A 19,175-nucleotide genomic window follows, 5' to 3' on the forward strand; every position below is an offset into this window, starting at 1 on the left:
TCTTCCTCTTCTAGCTTCTTTTAAAAGCTTCTAAAGCTTCTGTATCAGAATCAAGATTATCTTGATTCCTTTGCATTCTTACAGTCTTTCATGGTATCGGAGCAAGATCTCGCTCCTACTGCTTCCGCCTTATCCTTTTTCTTCATCCTTTGATTTTTTTTCTTCCCTCTTAAAAATGGCTGATTCAGAAACGCCATTTTCTAAACATGCTGAATCACCTTTGACAATCAATGATGAAATCTCGTTAACAAATAATCCTGAAATTCCAGTTCAAAGCAATATGAATTTCAATTTTGATGATCCTTATTTTCTTTCTTCTTCTGACATTTCACAACATTCTATTGTTGCTCTTCTTTTTTCGGGTTCTAACTATGTCAACTGGAGTAGATCTGTGAAGATGGCTTTATATGCAAGAAATAAGGTGAGTTTTATTGATGGATCTCTTTTTAAACCGTCTGTTTCTTCCTCTGATTTCAAGAAATGGATCCGAAATGATTACATTGTAAGATCTTGGATCATCAATTCCATGGAAAGAGGTATTGCAGAAACTTTTATGTTTGTTGATTCAGCTTATCAATTGTGGAAGGAAGTTAAAGATAGATATGGTCAAAGCAATGTGCCTCAATTGTTTGATCTACACAGATCTCTTTTTCTTATTGAACAGAAAGATTCTTCCATTAATGAATATTATGCTAAAAAAAAGAGAATATGGGATGAAATTCATGACCTAGAAGGCTTTCCTGATTGTTCTTGTGGTATTCTTGCTAATTGTTCTTGTGGAATTCTTACAAAAATTTAGATGCTGACAATAGAATGAAGTTAATTCAATTTCTTTCCGGCATCAACCCAGCCTATGATCAAGTTAAAACAAACATTCTTAGTACTGATCCTTTACCTAACATCAATAAAGTATATCACATTTTACAATCTGTTGAGAGACAACATCAGAATAACCTTTATACAAGTCATTCAAATGATATTAGTGCTTTTGCTGCTCATCAACTCAAACCTGATAATTCTGCTGGTATGAGGAAGGATTCCAAGAAAACTAAGTTTGAAAGAGTATGTGAGCATTGTAAAGGCAAAGGTCACACGATTGATCAATGTTTCAAGCTTATAGGCTATCCTGAGTGGTATACAAACAAGAAAGGTAAATCTGTTTCTAGAACAGCTGCAAATGTTCAAGTTGATAATTCTGGAATTCTTGGGTCTATTCCTTGTTCTAGTTCCTCTGGAAAGATGTCTTCTCCTGTTATTGATCCTCAAATGCTATTTGTTGTATGCAAGGAAGTTATTAAATGCATGAATCAATCTTCTATATCTACTGATCCTCTTACTTCTTCCTATACAAATGTGAACTCTGCAGGTATTTTTTTTGTTTCTCATGTTGCTTCTAATTTCCCAAACATTCCTGCCAATTCTTGGATTATAGACACTGGTGCTTCTGAACATATGTGTTCTAATTCTAAATTTTTTTCTTCCTTGCACACTCTGCATTCTCCTATTCTTGTTGGATTACCTGATGGTTTAACAAACACTGTCACTCATTATGGATCTATAACTCTTAATTCTAATATCACTCTTAACAACGTTTTATTTGTTCCTTCTTTTAAACATAATCTTTTATCTGTAGGACAATTGCTTGACAATAACAACCTTCTTGCTAAATTTACTAATCATTTTTGTATATTTCAGGACCTTACAACTAATGAGGTCAAAGCCACTGCTATGAGAACATCAGGCTTATATCTTTTGTCTTCTTCAGTTTCTTCATCTCATATTTCCCCTAATAATTTTGTTGTTAATACAGCATGTTCTTCTTCTAGTCTTGATTTACTTCATGCAAGATTAGGCCATGTTTCTTTTTCTACTATGAAACATATTCCTCATGTAACAATCAATAATAATAAAGAGAAATTTCATTGTGAATCTTGTATTTTAGGCAAACATCATAAGTTTCCTTTTCCTGTTTCATCCTCTCATGCTACTGCACCTTTTGCTCTTATTCATATTGATCTTTGGGGTCCATACAGATCACTCTCCTTATCAGGAGCCACATATTTTCTTACTATTCTTGATGATTATTCTAGAACTACTTGGACACATTTACTTCACAATAAACACCAAGTTTTTCATATAATATCTAACTTTCTTTCCTATGTCTCAAATCAATTTAACACCACTGTTAAAATTATACGAAGTGATAATGGCACTAAAATTTTCCAACAATCTTGTTGTTCTCTTTTTGCCTCAAAAGGTATTATCCATCAAAGGAGCCTGCCTGGTTTACCTTAACAAAACGGCAGAGTTGAGAGGAAACACAGGCACCTTTTGGACATTGCTAGAACACTAAGATTTCATGCTGGTTTACCTATTAAATTTTGGGGTGATTGTTTATTAACTGCCACATATCTCATAAATCTCATGCCCAGCTACAGTCTTTCAAACATACTCCACAAAATCTAAATTAAAATGAGATTATGAGCTACAATGTTTAACAACAGTGACTCCATAAATATACTTCTCAATCTCGGTGGAGATTGCTACTTTTAACTTGTTAATGTTTAGAGAGGTAAACAATGAAAAAAATGTCATTCAATGCGCACCAAAACTAACACATCGTTTTGCATTTGTGTTTTTTGTGCCAATAATCTCTTCTTCCTTTAACACGCAATATAATTTAAAAGATGTTTGAGATTGGCAAAAACTTGAGAGAAACGGTATCATATTGAGATTATTTATATGGATCAGTCCAAAAGTTAAAAATTAAAAAATAAAATTGACTGGTCTTTTAGATTTTAAAGAATAAATATTTTAACTTTAAAAGTATTAATTTTGACCTTAAAGGTAACAATGTTAACTTAAAGTAAACCTTAACTAAATCAATTAAAATTTAAAAATATTTAATTTTAACTAAAAAGTAATCAATTTTAACATCAAACTTATTAATATGTATCTAAATATGGTTCTTTTTTCATAATATTAGAATGAAGGTAATACACTGATATATTCTATGGATGAATTTCAAACAACAAATGAACGGTCAATACAACTATTAATAATAGTGTTCAAATATTATACGGTATAAGTACTCTTATTCGATGAAACATGATGGTTCTAATGGAACATAAAGTACTTGCACTTTTTAATCATCGATCACTAATAGCGGTATCGCTCTTCCTCCAACAGTTTTTGTTCATAATGGACTTAGAAATAAAGTTGTAGGTATAGTGTTTGCTTAACCTGGATGTGAAGGCGGAGGAAGAGTCGATCTTGAGTTATGTTTGCCAATTGATTCAATAAATGCTCTTGAAAATGATCAATAATTCATAACTGCTTTGTTATAAAAAAAAATTTCAATTTTGATAAAAGGATTGATTTGGATCTTAAAATGATCAATTTTGATAAGTTATAACTTACATAAAAATAAATTTTGACCTTAGAAGTATCAATTACGACCTTAAATAAATCAAGCACTGAACGCATACTGAGAAAAACTATAATTTGGTTGATTGAACTATTTGTCTCATATTGAAACCGACGCTTCCAAAAGCAGATCCAGTATTCATTCGCCGTAAGTAACAGTTTATTTGTAAGTAACAGTGAACATAAAAGCTGGACAAAAAAAATCAAAGCTCAATTATCATTATTATTAGCAGTAAACCAATTTGGTAAAATTAGTGGTATGTCTCTTTGAAATTGCTTTTTACAATAACACATTTTGTCATAACATATTAAGTATCAGTAGGAATCTAAAAATAAAAGCACAGTATAATTTATAAATAAAATGAAGTTGTAAAAGCTTGAAGAGATAGACGAAGGAAAATGAGGAAGACACATTAAATTAGTTGACAGCTCAAACTAAAGTGTGCTGCAGGCTTTGACAACAAGTCATTGGGCCCTCATTCCTCAATGTCTACCATCTCCTGTTCGGACCGGACCCATCTTAGATCTTACTATCCAACAACTTACTACTTACTACAACTTACTACTTACTACTACTTCTACTTACTACTTACTATCCAAACTAAAGTGTAGTTATGTTAAAATTAGTAATGGATTAACTCAGTGGAATAATATAAAATCACAGGTAGGGCAAAATCAGTTGAACGAAATGACCAATACTTACTTTATTCCTAAGATTTGTTATATTTTATTTTTTTTCGCATCATTCATTGTGCTAATTTCAAGCGTTAGTATCATTAATTTTACATAATATAAAATTATAAAAAAATTAATAATAATAATTTTTACATTGAGATGAATCAAATAAGATTGCACTTAACTATATTTAAACTTATTAATCAAAAATATATTTAAAATTAAAACTGATTAATAAACAATGTCAAAATACAAATGTTGCAAAAATTTTGGGTCTTTAAAAGAGTCGGTTTTGAGTAACAATTGTTGTCAATATATATGATTAAGTGAATGGGTAAATATTTTCGATTAACATAAATTTTAAAGGTCTTTAAAAGAGTCGGTTTTGAGTAACAATTGTTGTCAGTATATATGTAATGTGATTAAGTGAATGGGTAAATATTTTCGATTAACATAAATTTTAAAATGAGACGATTTCATGGTGACATCATTTCTATTAGATTGGCTCATGTACATTCGGTGTGTTAAAATGATCACTTGTAATCTTTAAGCAATTAATTATAGAAGAGCTACTTTTGTGAGAAACTATCTCTCGGTGAAAAGATCTCAAACAAGAATTCCATATTTCATATTATGTATCAGATGAGTTATTTAATTTATGAGGCGCGTCTCTTAGATAGACCGTCTCATACAACAATTTGTAATTAATAAATAGATTAATTATATGTATCGGTCTCACGGTGAAATGGTCTTATACAAGACAAAAGAACAAAGCAGCTAGACAAATAATAATAATAATAATAATAATAATAATAATAATAATAATAAGAGTTGGTAGCTAGATAAGGATCATGGTAAATGGTAAATGGTAGATCCAACATCTATATCAATCACAAAAGTAGCCCAGGCAACATCATGTGAGCTTTGAAACACATTGCTTGTAAGTGTTGGAGAATTAATAGAAGTATCAACCAAAAGAAGAATTGTGTTTGAAAGACTATGGAGAATTTAATAGCATACACAAGGTTTTTTTCAATAAATAATAATAATTATTAATTAATTATACCCCAATCAATAAATACTCCTAATATTTTAAGTAAATTGTTATAATAACAAATAACAAATTTATTCAATCAATTTATTAATTTTGTAATTATTAGTGTATTTCCTTGTTTTCATGCACATAACAATATATATAATAATAACATGCATGTTGTGTCTTCATCGTCCATGTTGCCATGATTCTGAAATTGGAAGTAGGTGACAAATTAAGTTTGTCATATTTTTGGATATTTTTAGGATTAAGACGCCAATCGCGGTATTCATTGTCGTTTCAAGTTAGCCAAGCTACTAGCTTATAGCTAGGCCTCCTCTCATCTTTTCGCATGGTTTCTTGGTGTTAATTGGTACTCCCCTATCCCTCAAAACATTGATACAATACAAAATGACATCAAAAATTAAAAGGATCCTAAAATTTCATTCATAAGATTTTAAAGGAAAAATAATTAAAAGATGATATATGGACAAAAAAGAAAGTGGTGGAGATAAATACAAAATAATAAAAATGTTGCAAAATAAAAAATTTGACCAAAATAAAAGTACTACCAAACTCATGGGTAAAGGAAGCACTTTTTCCATTTTATTATTATACTTGTTATATTTGACTTTTTATACAATTTAATTGGTCATGATCATTTATATATTGCATTACTCATAATTAAAATTTACAAAAAGTTAATATTTTGAAAACATACGAATAAATAATTGAAACAAGATATGATCACTTGATTATATTTTTTCTTACACATTAGCCACTATATGTAAAATAAGCTTGAATGATAAATAGTGACAATAGTCATAATGTGGCAAGTATTTCATGTTAGAGTATATAATATAGCCTGGTGTCTCAACCATCAGCTTAAATTTTTTTATTGAGTTGGTTCCTTGACATGGTATCAAAAGCCAACGTAACAAAAGGTCATCAGTTCGAGTTTCAACCACCCCTCATTTAAAGTGGAATATTCAGCGCCAAGTATGAAGAGGTATGTGTCGCAGCCACAATTTTAGCCCAAAAGGCTCTTGTGTGAGAATGTATGTTTAAGCATATAACATATTTTAGAGTCTCAACCATCAACTTAAACTTTTGATTGAGTTAATTCAATTAACACTTCAGAACGAAAGAAGTATTATGCTATCCTCATCACCCACCAAACCAATGTCAAAAATAAAAAATAAATTAATCCGTATACATCAACAAGTGATATGCATCAAACATTTTTAAAGTTATCTTTACCTAATTCGCATAACTCCTAAGATATCACTCACCAGACTTACTACAGAATAGTCAATAGAGATTATCCCAAGACATAATGGAGGATGACTTCAATTAATTAATTTGCTCAAGATTCCTATATGGGTCTAATTAGAGTCATTGGTCCCTATATGTGGCTTGTCTATAAGCGTAATCCATTCCCCATACAATATAGAGGATACATGTCTTTGGTGAATTAGTTTCCTCCACTTGGATATTACTATACCAAGTATTTATTATCCAAAATTATTAGTTTTATCTTTTATTTATAAGAAAAATGAGATATTTAAATGAAATCTTATTTAATTTGCCTTAATATATATTTTTAAAATATTAACTTTTATGAATCTTAAGCATGCAGAATTTAAAATACAAAGTTCAAGCATGTTGAATAGCGTGAAAATAAGAACAGTAGCAATCAGTTCCAACCGAGGTAATTACATTATTAGAAGGTTAATTAGAATTTGGGGTATTGTTTTTTGTATAGAAACTGTTGAATTTGTGATAGGGTTAAAAATAATATTAAATACCCGAGGAAATAGGGATGAATAGTAATCCAATCGCTTAAAAATGATCACCTGTAACTATAAAGAAAGATTAATTCGGGTCTCATTTCCCAGAAAGTCTCTTCGGTGCTTAAGTTAGATCAGTAACGATCATAAGATTAGAGAGTATTTTGTAGAGAAGAATCTCAGTAACATTATGTTCTTGATCAAAGGGGTATTTATAGTGGTTTTTTATAGGTTTTCTGGGAGTGGTTCCGTAGATGATGGAAGTGGAAAGATAGTGTATTGAGTGTTGTTATTTTTAAGTAAATGAGTGATTTTTCGCATAGTTATGGAGAGGAGGGGGAATAGTGGACGTGGTGATTAGGATTTAGTTATTTTAGGGTTTTGATCAAATTAAGTCAAGTATTTGACTTTGACCATGAAGATGGATCAATAGGCCTTATTTGACCTTGATTTTGACTTTTGACCGTGGGTAAATTAATTATTTTATAGTATAAAAGGATATTTTATTCTCCAACAGCTATAATTTCCTATAACCAATTTATGTCGACCTAAATCTTAATGCTAATTTTTAATATTATTCATACACAAATGTATGGGATGGGGATTCGACTTACATAATTACGTCTAAGTTAAAATAATTATAGATAATCGAGTTCCACTTACATAACCTGTTATCAACTAAAATCAAAATATAACTTAACAATAATATTCAAGAAAAAATAACTAATTTGATTCAACTTTGACTCGATAGGTACGTACTCATTAAGATTTGATATATGATTGATCAAACAGTAGCTTGCAAATTAATAAATGTTAACAAACTCAAAATGTCTAATATTTTTTATGTTTTTTTTTTCTTTTCATTTACATTTTGCATTGTATTTAATTAATTTTTCACATTTAATATTTCTAATTATAAATTATAAAAAATTATAAAAAGATATACATTAAGATAAATCTAATAAGATTTCACATGAACATATTTTGTCTTCTATAACTGTTTAGAACTTTAGTTACATTTTTTTCTCAATGTAAAATATATTAAATGAGAAAAATATATTAGAGAAGGGAAAAAATACCCGATCCTTAAATATCGCCACCCTTTTTATTTTATCCCCACCCCATATTTTAATGAAATGACAAAAATACCCGTTGGACTTAAAATTTGTGTAACACACTTCAATCTCACTCAATAGTCAATAACACTTTTATCACTCTAAAAGCACTAAATCAGAACGTAAAATTTTTAATCGAATTTCTTATGTAAATTATTTTTAAAAAAAAATACGAAGAATCAGTCGCGTGCGACTGGTTCTTTGTATTTTTTTAAAAAAAAATTAAATAAGAAATTTGATTTAAAATTACCTCGATTTGCTTAAGAAATTCGATTAAAAATTTTACGTTTTGATTTAGTGCTTTTAGAATGATAAAAGTGTTATAAAGTGAAATTAAAATCTGTTATATAAATTTTAAATTCATAGGCATTTTTATCATTTCATTTAAATATAGACGGGCAAATAAAATAAAGGAAAATATTAGTGAGACATGCTGGAGTAGGAGTAAATTTGTACATAGTACCACATTATGTTGCACCGCACACAAGCTTGTAGCTAGTGCCTAGTAGGTAGTAGGCCCACGTACTCTGCTAGGTAAGCCACCTGGCTGCTACCCTTAGCTTGTTGGCAATTTATTCTTAATTAATTTTGTTGTCTTTAATTAATTCATGCCTCATGGTTTGTCATTTTTTTTACTTTCTTCAGTTTCAACTTATAAGGTTTCAAGTTTCAACCATGTGATTATACTAGAACCTGGATTTTACTTGCTTCTTTTAACATTCTTGTAGTTGTATATTGTATTTATTAATTAAGAAAATAAAATTTTCAACATAAATTTTATGTTACACTTTTTGATTTGATTATTCAGACAAAGTAGCTAGCTTGGTTTATATAATACTTTATAAAACACTTTTAAAATTTACATTTTGAATTATATGTATATGAGAATCTCAATCTCTACATCATATTTTGTAATTAATAGACTAAAAACAAACCCTTGTACCATTTGTCTTTTTAGTATTTAGTTTTCTCACTGTAAAATAAATTTCTATAAAAAAAGGCTCTACAACACTAAATTATTAAATAATTTCAAAAATAGCAAAATAACTTTTATTAAACATATAATAATTTCAATAAAAGTACATTCAATATAATAAAAATAACCTAAATTTAAAAAATATTTTATCTTCCTATTTAAAATCTTTCTATTTAAAATTTTGTTTTGTGTGTAATTATCCTCATACAAACCACAAATTACACATTTTGCCACAATAAATTACTAAAAATTCAAAATATGTCAAAAATTAACTCAAATAATCAAAATTTCAAACTTTAGAATATTACTCTAATCATTGAGCTTGCCAACAATATTAGAACTTAAAAATATCTATTAACACGATAACACCTAATTTTTTATACTCAGTACTCAAATATCACCTAAAAACTTGATTAATTATATAAATTTAATCAATTAATTAAGAATCATATCATAGAATTAGTATGGAGTAAGCCGGCATATCAAAAATGAGATCAATTAGCTAGGGATACAATAATGAGATTGGAGTTCACATGCTTCATTTAATCAATGATTAAAAAGGAAATTACAAATAAACAATTGTATATGGATACATGACAGGTCTAACATTGTGGTAATGTGTACGTAAATATTATAAGAGTGTTAATTATTAATTCTTTCAATTTTTTTGAGTTTTAACCTTAAAATTTAAAAATTTTAAATATGTGAGAACTTCTTAAGTTTAATTACAAAATCAAAGAGATATAAAAAATAGTAATTATTATTGACCGTACACGTTTGATTTGAACTAGGAGTAGGACAAGGAAGATAAACCAGATCTCAATAGAAGATTAGTTGCAAGTAAAGATTACTTGTCCTAATGCAACTTTAATTATAAATTGCTTTGTGACAGTACTCCTACTAACAGTTAAGTGGTCCGTTCTTTATTGTACCATTTTAAGACGCTACACGTACTTTACAGTACGGAAGTGTTATTTATTTTCCTTTTATGCTTTTTGTTATTCATTATTGTTGTCCGACGTTTGTTTATATACATATTTCTGTTTAATGTAAATATTTTAAATTATATTTAATTAAAAATTTTAAATGTTGATTTTGATAATATATTATATCACAATGAATTAAATAAAATTTTTCTTAATTATATTTTAACTTATAGATTAACATTATGTACAAATTAAAAGTGATCGATAAATAATACTGCTAAAAAATTGTTTAAATTAAGTTACTAGAAAATATTATAATGAAGTTAGTAAAAGACATATAAAAAACATAAGTAGAAATAAAATACTTCTTAAATTAAGATGAACAAGGTTTATTATGTTAAAAATTTGTGATATAAATAAAAAGATTAAAAACAGTAAAATAGAACAATCCAAAATGATATAAATGAAACAGTTCTAAGAAACGGATGGAGTGATTACTACTACTTCTTCTGTTTTAAATTATTTGCAATATTTTTTTTTTACGTAATTCAATTTATTAATTCAATTTTTAATATCTCAAATTATATAAAAAATTATAAAAATTAAATATTAGTAATTTTTGTATTTGAAACGAATCATAATACAATATTTATGATGTTGCAAATGATTTAAAATAAAAAAAGGTATTTTTTTACATGCCTATCTTACGCTCTCAGAACGCGCATGCACATCAATCAATTTATTCCAACAAATTAAATTTCTTATTTTCATACTTTTACCATAAAAAATAAAATGGAGTAATTAAACTCCTCCCATTTCACTACCTTTTGATACTTGATAAACTTCTATACTTTTCAGAATATGTGTACCGGATTTTTTTTATCATCTTAGTAGCATTTAGCCTGTAGGTATCAAAATTCAAATATAAGTTCCAAATTTAAACTCAATATTCACAAAAAAAAAAACAATATCTCTCAGTTAGTAGCATTATTATTGTCGAACTAGTTCAAAAAATCTCACTTGTATATATCTTTTCTTATATATTAACCGTAATATATAAAATAAGCTTGACATTAATAATGACCGTAATATAACAAGTTTTCACATTCAAAAAAGAAACTAACCCTATCTTTTTGCATCACATTTTAAAGAAGAGAGGATAATCAAGTATACTACTTTCTTAGGTATAGATTTTGATTTCGATTCTTATCTAACATTTCTCTTTTCTTGCTTTACTTTTAAGGAAGAGAAGGAGTAAGATTATACGTAAATTAGTAAAGAAACTCGTGCAAAACACGTACTGTTAATATATACAAATAAAAATTATAAATAGAGTAGTCATTACATGTTATCAATATAAATTTTAAACCACTCTGAGGACCTAATCAGGGATAGAGGTAGGTGGAGGCGCCTTATCCATACTTTAGACTACTAATTCTCCCTTTGCTTATTTATCGTTGTTCTTGTTCTTTGGCTTTTATTCGTTGCTATTACTATTACTATTATTATTATTATTATTATTATTATTATTATTATTATTATTGTTGTTGTTGTTGTTGTTGTTTTCATTTTCATTTTTAATTGTTTTTTTACTTTATTTTATTTTATCCATATGCATTCTATTTATATTTTATCTTATGTCTAAGTGTCACACTTGAGTGTGATAAAATGCAGATTTGTGAAGTTAGCTTCAGCCGCACTCGGTCCCATCAATTACAGAAACTTATCTTATTCTTTCTCGAGTCGGAGGACTCTTTGGTCGCACTCTCCTTTATGGGTATGAGTCGCCGCCGTCCTTTCCTCCCCAGAGCCTGGCCATAGTTTTATATGGATGGGATACACTGGGTATGATGATGACAACAAGTATTTTAGAAAAGGAGGAAATAAGATGTTGCTATATTACGGTTATTGGTAGTTAGTATTATTCATCGTTCAAAGCTTATTTTATGTATTGCGATTAATGTGTAAGAGATCTTGTTTGAATTGTCTAATTCCAAATTTTAATGATATTGGCTTTTTATAAATTTTAGTTATGCATAACTTAATATATAAACAACGTAAAAAGTCAAGGGAGGAAGTATTTTTTTCAATAGTTAGTTATTGGTTTTTACGATCTTTAATCATTTATGATTTTTAAACACTTTTTATCAATAACTTTTATCTTGTTTTGTTAATTTTTAATATTGGTTAAAATATTGTCTTAACAGTTGCGGAGCAAAAATTGCAAAATTCTTTAAACATCCTGTGTAATTTTAAAAATTATAATATTTTTCTGAAATTTTAAATCTTTAAACAATTAACGTATATACTACTACATAATTTAATATTAACTCCCTAAATTTTTGGGGCACTTATAAAATTGAATATGTTAAACAAAACCTCCCATGATTATCTAATGGGATTTTTTGTTTAATTGCACCATGTAATTTAATGTAGGCAGTAGCTAACCAAGAAGATGTTAGATGGCCAGATGGGTACTATGGAGCGTGAGAGCACGCTTTAATGCCGTGAATTAGAGTTGACAACTGGTCAAAAGCGCAAAGACTTTTGCTGGTTTTTTAAAAACAAAATGTCAGTAAAAAAGTAGGAGTGATAATTATTCATTCTCTGGATTAATGGGGGGAGAGAGAGAGAGAGAGAGAGAGAGAGAGAGAGCACGACCGTATACGGAAAGAAGACCATACGGCTCTGTCCGACAACCTCACGGATACCTTTTCTCTTGTTGCGTTGTGGGCCCTACTCTTTTTCAATGGCCCCATCCAACGTTTTCTGTTACCCCCTCCTTAATTTGACCCTTCCACCCTCCACCTATTATCGCTCCAACTTCTTTCTATGTACAATTCTACCCCTTTTATTTTCTGGTTCCACTTCTACACTAATTCTATCCCCAAATCTCAACAATCAATATAACAAGCAAATTATATCTTTTCTTTATCACACTAATAGAGTAAACGTCAAATAAGGAGTATTTGGTATCATGTTCATGTATGCTACAAAATCTAATAATTCATTAATAAAAATATTATACGACATTTACAACTGACTGACTGAGTAACAATCAATCAAATACAAACAATTTTAATCAAATAAAATTCTATGCAAAATATGTCACAATTATTATAAAGAAAATCTAACACTCAAGTCTTTCCTCTATCACATCGCTGTTTACTTAACATTAGTTCATATTAATCATGTCTAATAAGTAATGAACAAAAATAAGATGTAGTTGATATGACAAGACGACAATAAAAATGGTGACACGAGTCGTTAATATATTATTTTCAAACAAATATTACTATTAAAGGAAAAATATCTGTTATTTTAAGCAGCATATTAGTAAAGCGTGATGGTAGCAACATGACCCTTAAGAATTAAAGTTAACAAAAAATGAACAAAATGAGGCAAATATTTACACAAATAATATTTACAAGTTGTGGTGGAATTATTACATCACTAAACATGGTGTAGTGATGTGCAAAACATGTATATTAATATTAGTGCTTTCATACTTAAATCTAGTTATGGTATTTAGTTGATTATCAATCGTATTTGGAATCGTATTTGGTGTAACTGTAAGTAAACCCAATTGTGTAAAGAGGGTAGAGATAGAAGAAATGAAAGGTAGTGGGGGCATAATGGAGGTTTTCAAAATGAGAAAGGGGCAATTAAGTAATAAAAGAAGAGAGAGAAAGTGATAATGAAAAGAAAGGGAGAGAAACCCAGTTTGTCTCCTAATGCGAGGATCTTCGCACGTTATCATTGGCATCCAACCATACGTATTCATTTCCATACCAAACTCCAAACTCCAAACTCCAAACTCTCAAACTCCAAACTCCAACTCCCAAGTCCGATCCTCCCTTGCTAACACCTCGCTCTCGGCTCTCCTTATTCGGTTACTCCATATTATTACTACCCGCTCTTTTATTTCCTTTTCTTTTCTCTTCGTCACCAATCTCCTACCTCATCTAGTCTATAGCTTTACAAACCCTATTTCTCAGCACTTCCTCTCGATTCATCGATCAATTTGTCTCATCACTTTAATTTCCTTCAAAAAGATTCAACCCTTTTCTTTTTTTTTTTTTAGAAAAAAATTCTGGGTTTTCTTAAAAAGTTAAAGATAGAAACTTTATTGATTGCTTACCAATTCTTTCCTTATCAACCATTATATTGAAATAAATACTTAATTGTACTTGTTGAAATTGATTTTTCTATTCTAAAAAAAACCCATCATTATTCATTATCATTAATAATATACTAGCTTCAGCCTTCAATGTAAGATATATCCCTACCCTCATTGTGTGATTGAATTGAATAATAATAAAGTTAAAAAAGAGGGTAATATATCAATGAGGTGGTTTCAGCAAATTTCAAAGGGAAAGCTGGAGAATGAAAAGAAAATGATGAAAACGAAGAAGGGTTTGAAGAGAAAAATATCATTAGGAGAGTATAAAAGAGCAGTATCATGGTCGAAATATTTGGTATCATCAGGAGCAGAAATAAAAGGAGAAGGAGAAGAGAAATGGAGTGCAGATATGTCTCAATTATTTATAGGTAACAAATTTGCATCAGGAAGACATAGTAGGATATATAGAGGGATTTATAAGCAAAGAGATGTCGCTATTAAACTTATTAGTCAACCAGAAGAAGACCCTGATTTGGCTTCTAAGATTGAACATGAATTTGCCTCTGAAGTTGCTCTTTTGTTTCGTTTGACTCATCCCAATATCATCACTGTAAGTCTGTTTTTTTCTTTTTCTTTTTGTCTGTGGCGTGTGCCTTTGGGATCGACTTTGCTTTATTTATTTCCATGACCATGCAACTTGGACACTAGCTTAGCTAGCTATCTTCATCTTGCATCTTTAAATTAGGACGTAAATCGAATAATGTTTATTGGATGAGATAATGTGATACGCGCGGGTGCACATTAATTTCCCTTCTTGCAGACTTGCACCAGTCACCAAGTGACGACTATTGAGTTGTTTTTGAAATTACTTGAAAAAATAATAGATTATTTTGGCTTATTAAATGGCACCAAATTATTTTGTTTTTATAGAACTGTCTTAATTAGTAGGAGTACTTTCTTAAGTGCACTGTTTTTGTGTTCTTATTCTTATTGGTGAACTCATTGCATTGCTAGATCATTCTCAATGGTATACAACCTAGCTATCATCTCATAGCTCATAATTCTATATCGTTTTTAATAAATTTAAACTGAAGATGAATTTGAAGTTGTTAAGGGATCCTTCCTCGCCCATGGAATGCAAAATAAGTCAAGAAGTTCATGATTTGGGAGTAGGGACATCAATCATTATCTTTAGGTTCCTGTTGGAAACGAACTTTAGATTCTATGCACTGCTTTTGCTTCCAGACACGCATGCATGAGATATTACTAAAATAAATCAAACACCCAAATTTATGAAAGAAAAATGATTGAATCAACAAGCTAAGATAAGTTTCTGTTCTCAATTTTATAAATTTCTTTACAACTTTTTCCTTCAGATGGATGGTCCATGATTGTTGATTCGGTCCTCCACCATCATGGAACCTTAGCTTATATATAAAATTCTTTAATTTCAGTATTGGTTCGCTTGTAAATGGATAATTGTGACTGCCACACACTTGGCTAGCTGTTCCCGTTTTAATGTATTGCTAACTTTGCTTCTAATACTTTAGGATGATTCCTCTTTCCTTCTAATAATGTATTATTTGTTTCATCCTCTTTTAAGCATTTAATTATATTTGAGCTTTTCTTCACTGGGTTACATTCTTTATACTTGCTACATTTGACTTTTTACACAATCTAATGCATTATTTTGATCATTTATATATTGAATTATACACGGTTAAAAATTATAAAAAAGTTAATATTATAAAAGTATGCGATTAGGTGATTCAAACAAGATCCCATTTGACTCTATTTTTTCTTACACATTAGCCGCAATATATAAAATAAGCTTGAACGGTGGATAGTGTTAATAATGAAAATGTGGCGTGTATTTCAGAATGGATTAAGTATCACTCAAATTTTTTTATGAATGAACTAGCTAGCTTTAGTACTATAGTCTATTATTATAACCAGAAACCAAAGGACTATAACTGTATATCTAGCCCCGTTGCAAATGGATAATTGTTGGTCTTCCAAAAACAGCTTATCTTGAACTGATTTTTGAATATGCGAGGCTGAGTTAGAAAGGATGAAAGTAATTAGATGCTATTTTTGACTGGAATTAAGTTGCTGAACTATATATTCAAGTAGTTGATCATTGTTAATTATTCTGCTGCAGTTTTTTGCTGCGTGTAAGAAACCTCCTGTGTTTTGTATCATCACGGAGTATATGGCGGGGGGATCACTGAGAAAATATCTTCATCAGCAGGAGCCACATTCAGTCCCTATCGATCTAGTTTTGAGGCTATCTCTCGACATTGCTCGTGGAATGCAATATCTTCATTCGCAGGGAGTACTTCACCGTGATTTGAAATCAGAGAATCTTCTTCTAGGAGATGATATGTGTGTGAAAGTTGCTGATTTTGGAATATCCTGCTTGGAGTCTCAATGTGGTAGTACAAAAGGATTCACTGGTACCTACCGCTGGATGGCTCCTGAGATGATTAAAGAACAGCACCATACTAAGAAAGTTGACGTTTACAGTTTTGGTATCGTCTTGTGGGAGATCTTGACTGCATTGACACCTTTTGAAAATATGACTCCCGAACAAGCTGCTTTTGCTGTCTGCCAGAAGGTATTTTACTCTATTACTCACATCTATATAGTCGTCTTAGTTCTGGAACCCAACTTAAGTGTTACATTTTGAAACCAGCTGCCAAATGTCATTTGGAAATAGACACGATTAACATGACATTTTCGAACTCTATTATAGGATTATGTGGACTTGAAACCCATATGAGACACGTGTATGCAGTATGTCCCCATGTGACTCGAGTATTGTATATATGAAAATTTCCTTGATTTTAAAGTTTGAGAACCTATGTTAGAATCTTGGAATTCTGGTCAGGTATATGAGTTAAGATACATAGGTTTGAAAGCAATGGCAGAAAGGCAAGCTGAGTAAGGAGGGTCCCTTAGAGAGGTTTAGTTGGTATGTATTGTTTAGGGTAATTTTAAGCTATGGGGTCTTATGTTGCTAAAGCAGTTACCATAGCTGTGCAGCCACATGAATTTGCAGTACAAGTTGTGGTACATACTCGTATCTTTTTACCTAGCTCAGCACAGTAAAGGAATCTAAGACAGTAAATGGGCAGATTTAGGTGGGGTCAGACTATCATTTATGTTTCATATTGGTGAAGTGGAGACTTGTTTCTTTTTCACATGCAAGTATGCAAATTGGTAATGGTAATGGTAATGGTAATGGTGGGGTAAAGACTAAAGACCCAGAAACTCATTTGTTGGCACAATAACATGGTCCCTTTTTATTGGTTTTGAGGGCCCTTCTATTTATTATCCAAGCATTTAGCTCTATGCAATTCATTGTTTTAGTCCCATATGTTGGTCTTTCGTTCAAATTGGATCTTGTTAGCAGAGACACAACTATGAATGTTGTAGTAACTAGTTAGTGGTAACTACACCAATTTTTTTGATTTGGTGGTAGAAATTTAAGAGTGGGGTAAAGACATTAGGTCTCTGCTTTTGTTATGTGACCAAATGTTGTCCATATTTGCTTTTTGATGAATGCTAAACCAAACTTCACATCACATCTTCACATGTGTTGACGGAAGCATTTTTCCCATCTCTAAGTTTAAGCCATTCTTTGTGTGGGACCTTAACTGTTGTGTCATTTGTGGGATATACTCAATACTCAATTCCGCGTTATCATTATCATGTTCTTTCACCGTAAGGGGCCGGCGGTCGCCCATTCGGCATTTAATACTGTTAAAAACACCCTTAGAGCTCTACTTCTCTCTAACCGCCTTATCATTCTGCTTCCAACTATGCAATTCAATAAAGAAATATGAGATGTTCTCTATGCCCCTTTGATTTTACTTTGGCCGTCTAAATTTCGTGAAGGCAGTTAATGCAAACCCAAAAACATAAAGGAGATATATCTATGTATGTGAATATTCACTATCACAGTGCTCGACATTCTGTAAATTCTTAAATGTACTTTTGAAAATTTAATGTTATTTTTAATTGAAATAGATTGAAATATCTTTACCAATTCATCTGCAGAATGCAAGGCCTCCATTGCCCGCAGAGTGCCCTAAGGCATTGAGTCGACTTATCAAACTATGTTGGTCAAGCAATCCAGATAAACGACCACATTTCAAAGAGATTGTCTCCATCTTGGAAAGTTTTTTGGAGTCCTTCAATCGTGATCCTGAATTCTTTTCATCATTTAAGTCATCTCACGATCGAATGCTATTGGGTTGTTTACCAAAATGTATCAGTTTACGGAAACCTATTCTATGTAAGTGATTAGGAGGGTATAAAACCTTTTGCAATCGTTTTATATATATATATATATATATATATATATATATATATATATATATATATATATATATATATATATAGCTATCTCTAATTGTATAATATCCTATGAGGTTATTACAAATGCTTTATGATGTTATGTAACATGTTTTGCAATATATCATGTATCAAAGGTGAAGGTGGCTTTGAGTTTAAATTTTCATCAAATTTATTGCTCAATTTCTTTTACTATGACTATTTTAAATTTTAATCCTAAAAAGATATAAGTTGATTGTTGAGTTTGGTATGTAAATCTTAAGGGGTTGTTTGATATGTAAAGATGTTACAAAATGAAAAGAAAGCTTTGAAGAAAGGAAAGGGATAGGATAAGCTTTAAGATAATAACTTGTTTGGTATGAAATATGAATGAGTGACAGAATAAATGAGTATTAACCGTAAAAATTCTTTTAAGAGGAAAGAATGAGAGAAAGAAAAATGTGAAAAATAAGTTAACTCCAACAGCGAAGTATCATACTTCATCATCTGGCAATGTACTTCTCCCTTCACATTTAAGAGTAAAGTAACTGTGGATTTATGGTATGTCAAGTAAGGGTTACCAAATATGAAAGAAGCACTTCTCTTCATACTGAGACACACTTTTCATCACCATCAATTATTGATGCACTTCTCATCAATTACACTTTTATTGATGCACATTCTCACCAACCATCAATAGGGCACTTCTCTTGAAATATACAAAGTAGGTGTTTATGGAATATTAATTATGGATTTATGGTATGTCAAGTAAG

General features: G+C 30.2%; 2 protein-coding genes across 3 annotated transcripts; both read left to right on the top strand.

Annotated features, from left to right (window-relative positions):
* On the top strand, positions 1-1,878 carry LOC130798249 (uncharacterized). Of its 2 annotated transcripts, none has more exons than XM_057661162.1 (2): positions 1-1,366; positions 1,696-1,878. In XM_057661162.1, exons 1-2 carry the CDS (start codon positions 814-816, stop codon positions 1,707-1,709), a joined length of 567 nt encoding a protein of 188 aa, XP_057517145.1. In that variant the 5' UTR covers positions 1-813; the 3' UTR covers positions 1,710-1,878. Both variants share the same exon structure in this region; 1 of them encodes a protein (XP_057517145.1).
* An 11,770-nt stretch (positions 1,879-13,648) lies between these two features.
* Positions 13,649-18,424, top strand: LOC130798362 (serine/threonine/tyrosine-protein kinase HT1-like). Its single transcript, XM_057661305.1, has 3 exons — positions 13,649-14,674; positions 16,226-16,681; positions 18,127-18,424. The coding sequence occupies exons 1-3, from the start codon at positions 14,288-14,290 to the stop codon at positions 18,370-18,372; spliced, it is 1,089 nt and encodes a 362-aa protein (XP_057517288.1). The 5' UTR covers positions 13,649-14,287; the 3' UTR covers positions 18,373-18,424.
* Positions 18,425-19,175: the final 751 nt, after the last annotated feature.

This window comes from Amaranthus tricolor, chromosome 13 (genome assembly GCF_026212465.1).
Source record: "Amaranthus tricolor cultivar Red isolate AtriRed21 chromosome 13, ASM2621246v1, whole genome shotgun sequence".
NCBI lineage: Eukaryota > Viridiplantae > Streptophyta > Magnoliopsida > Caryophyllales > Amaranthaceae > Amaranthus > Amaranthus tricolor.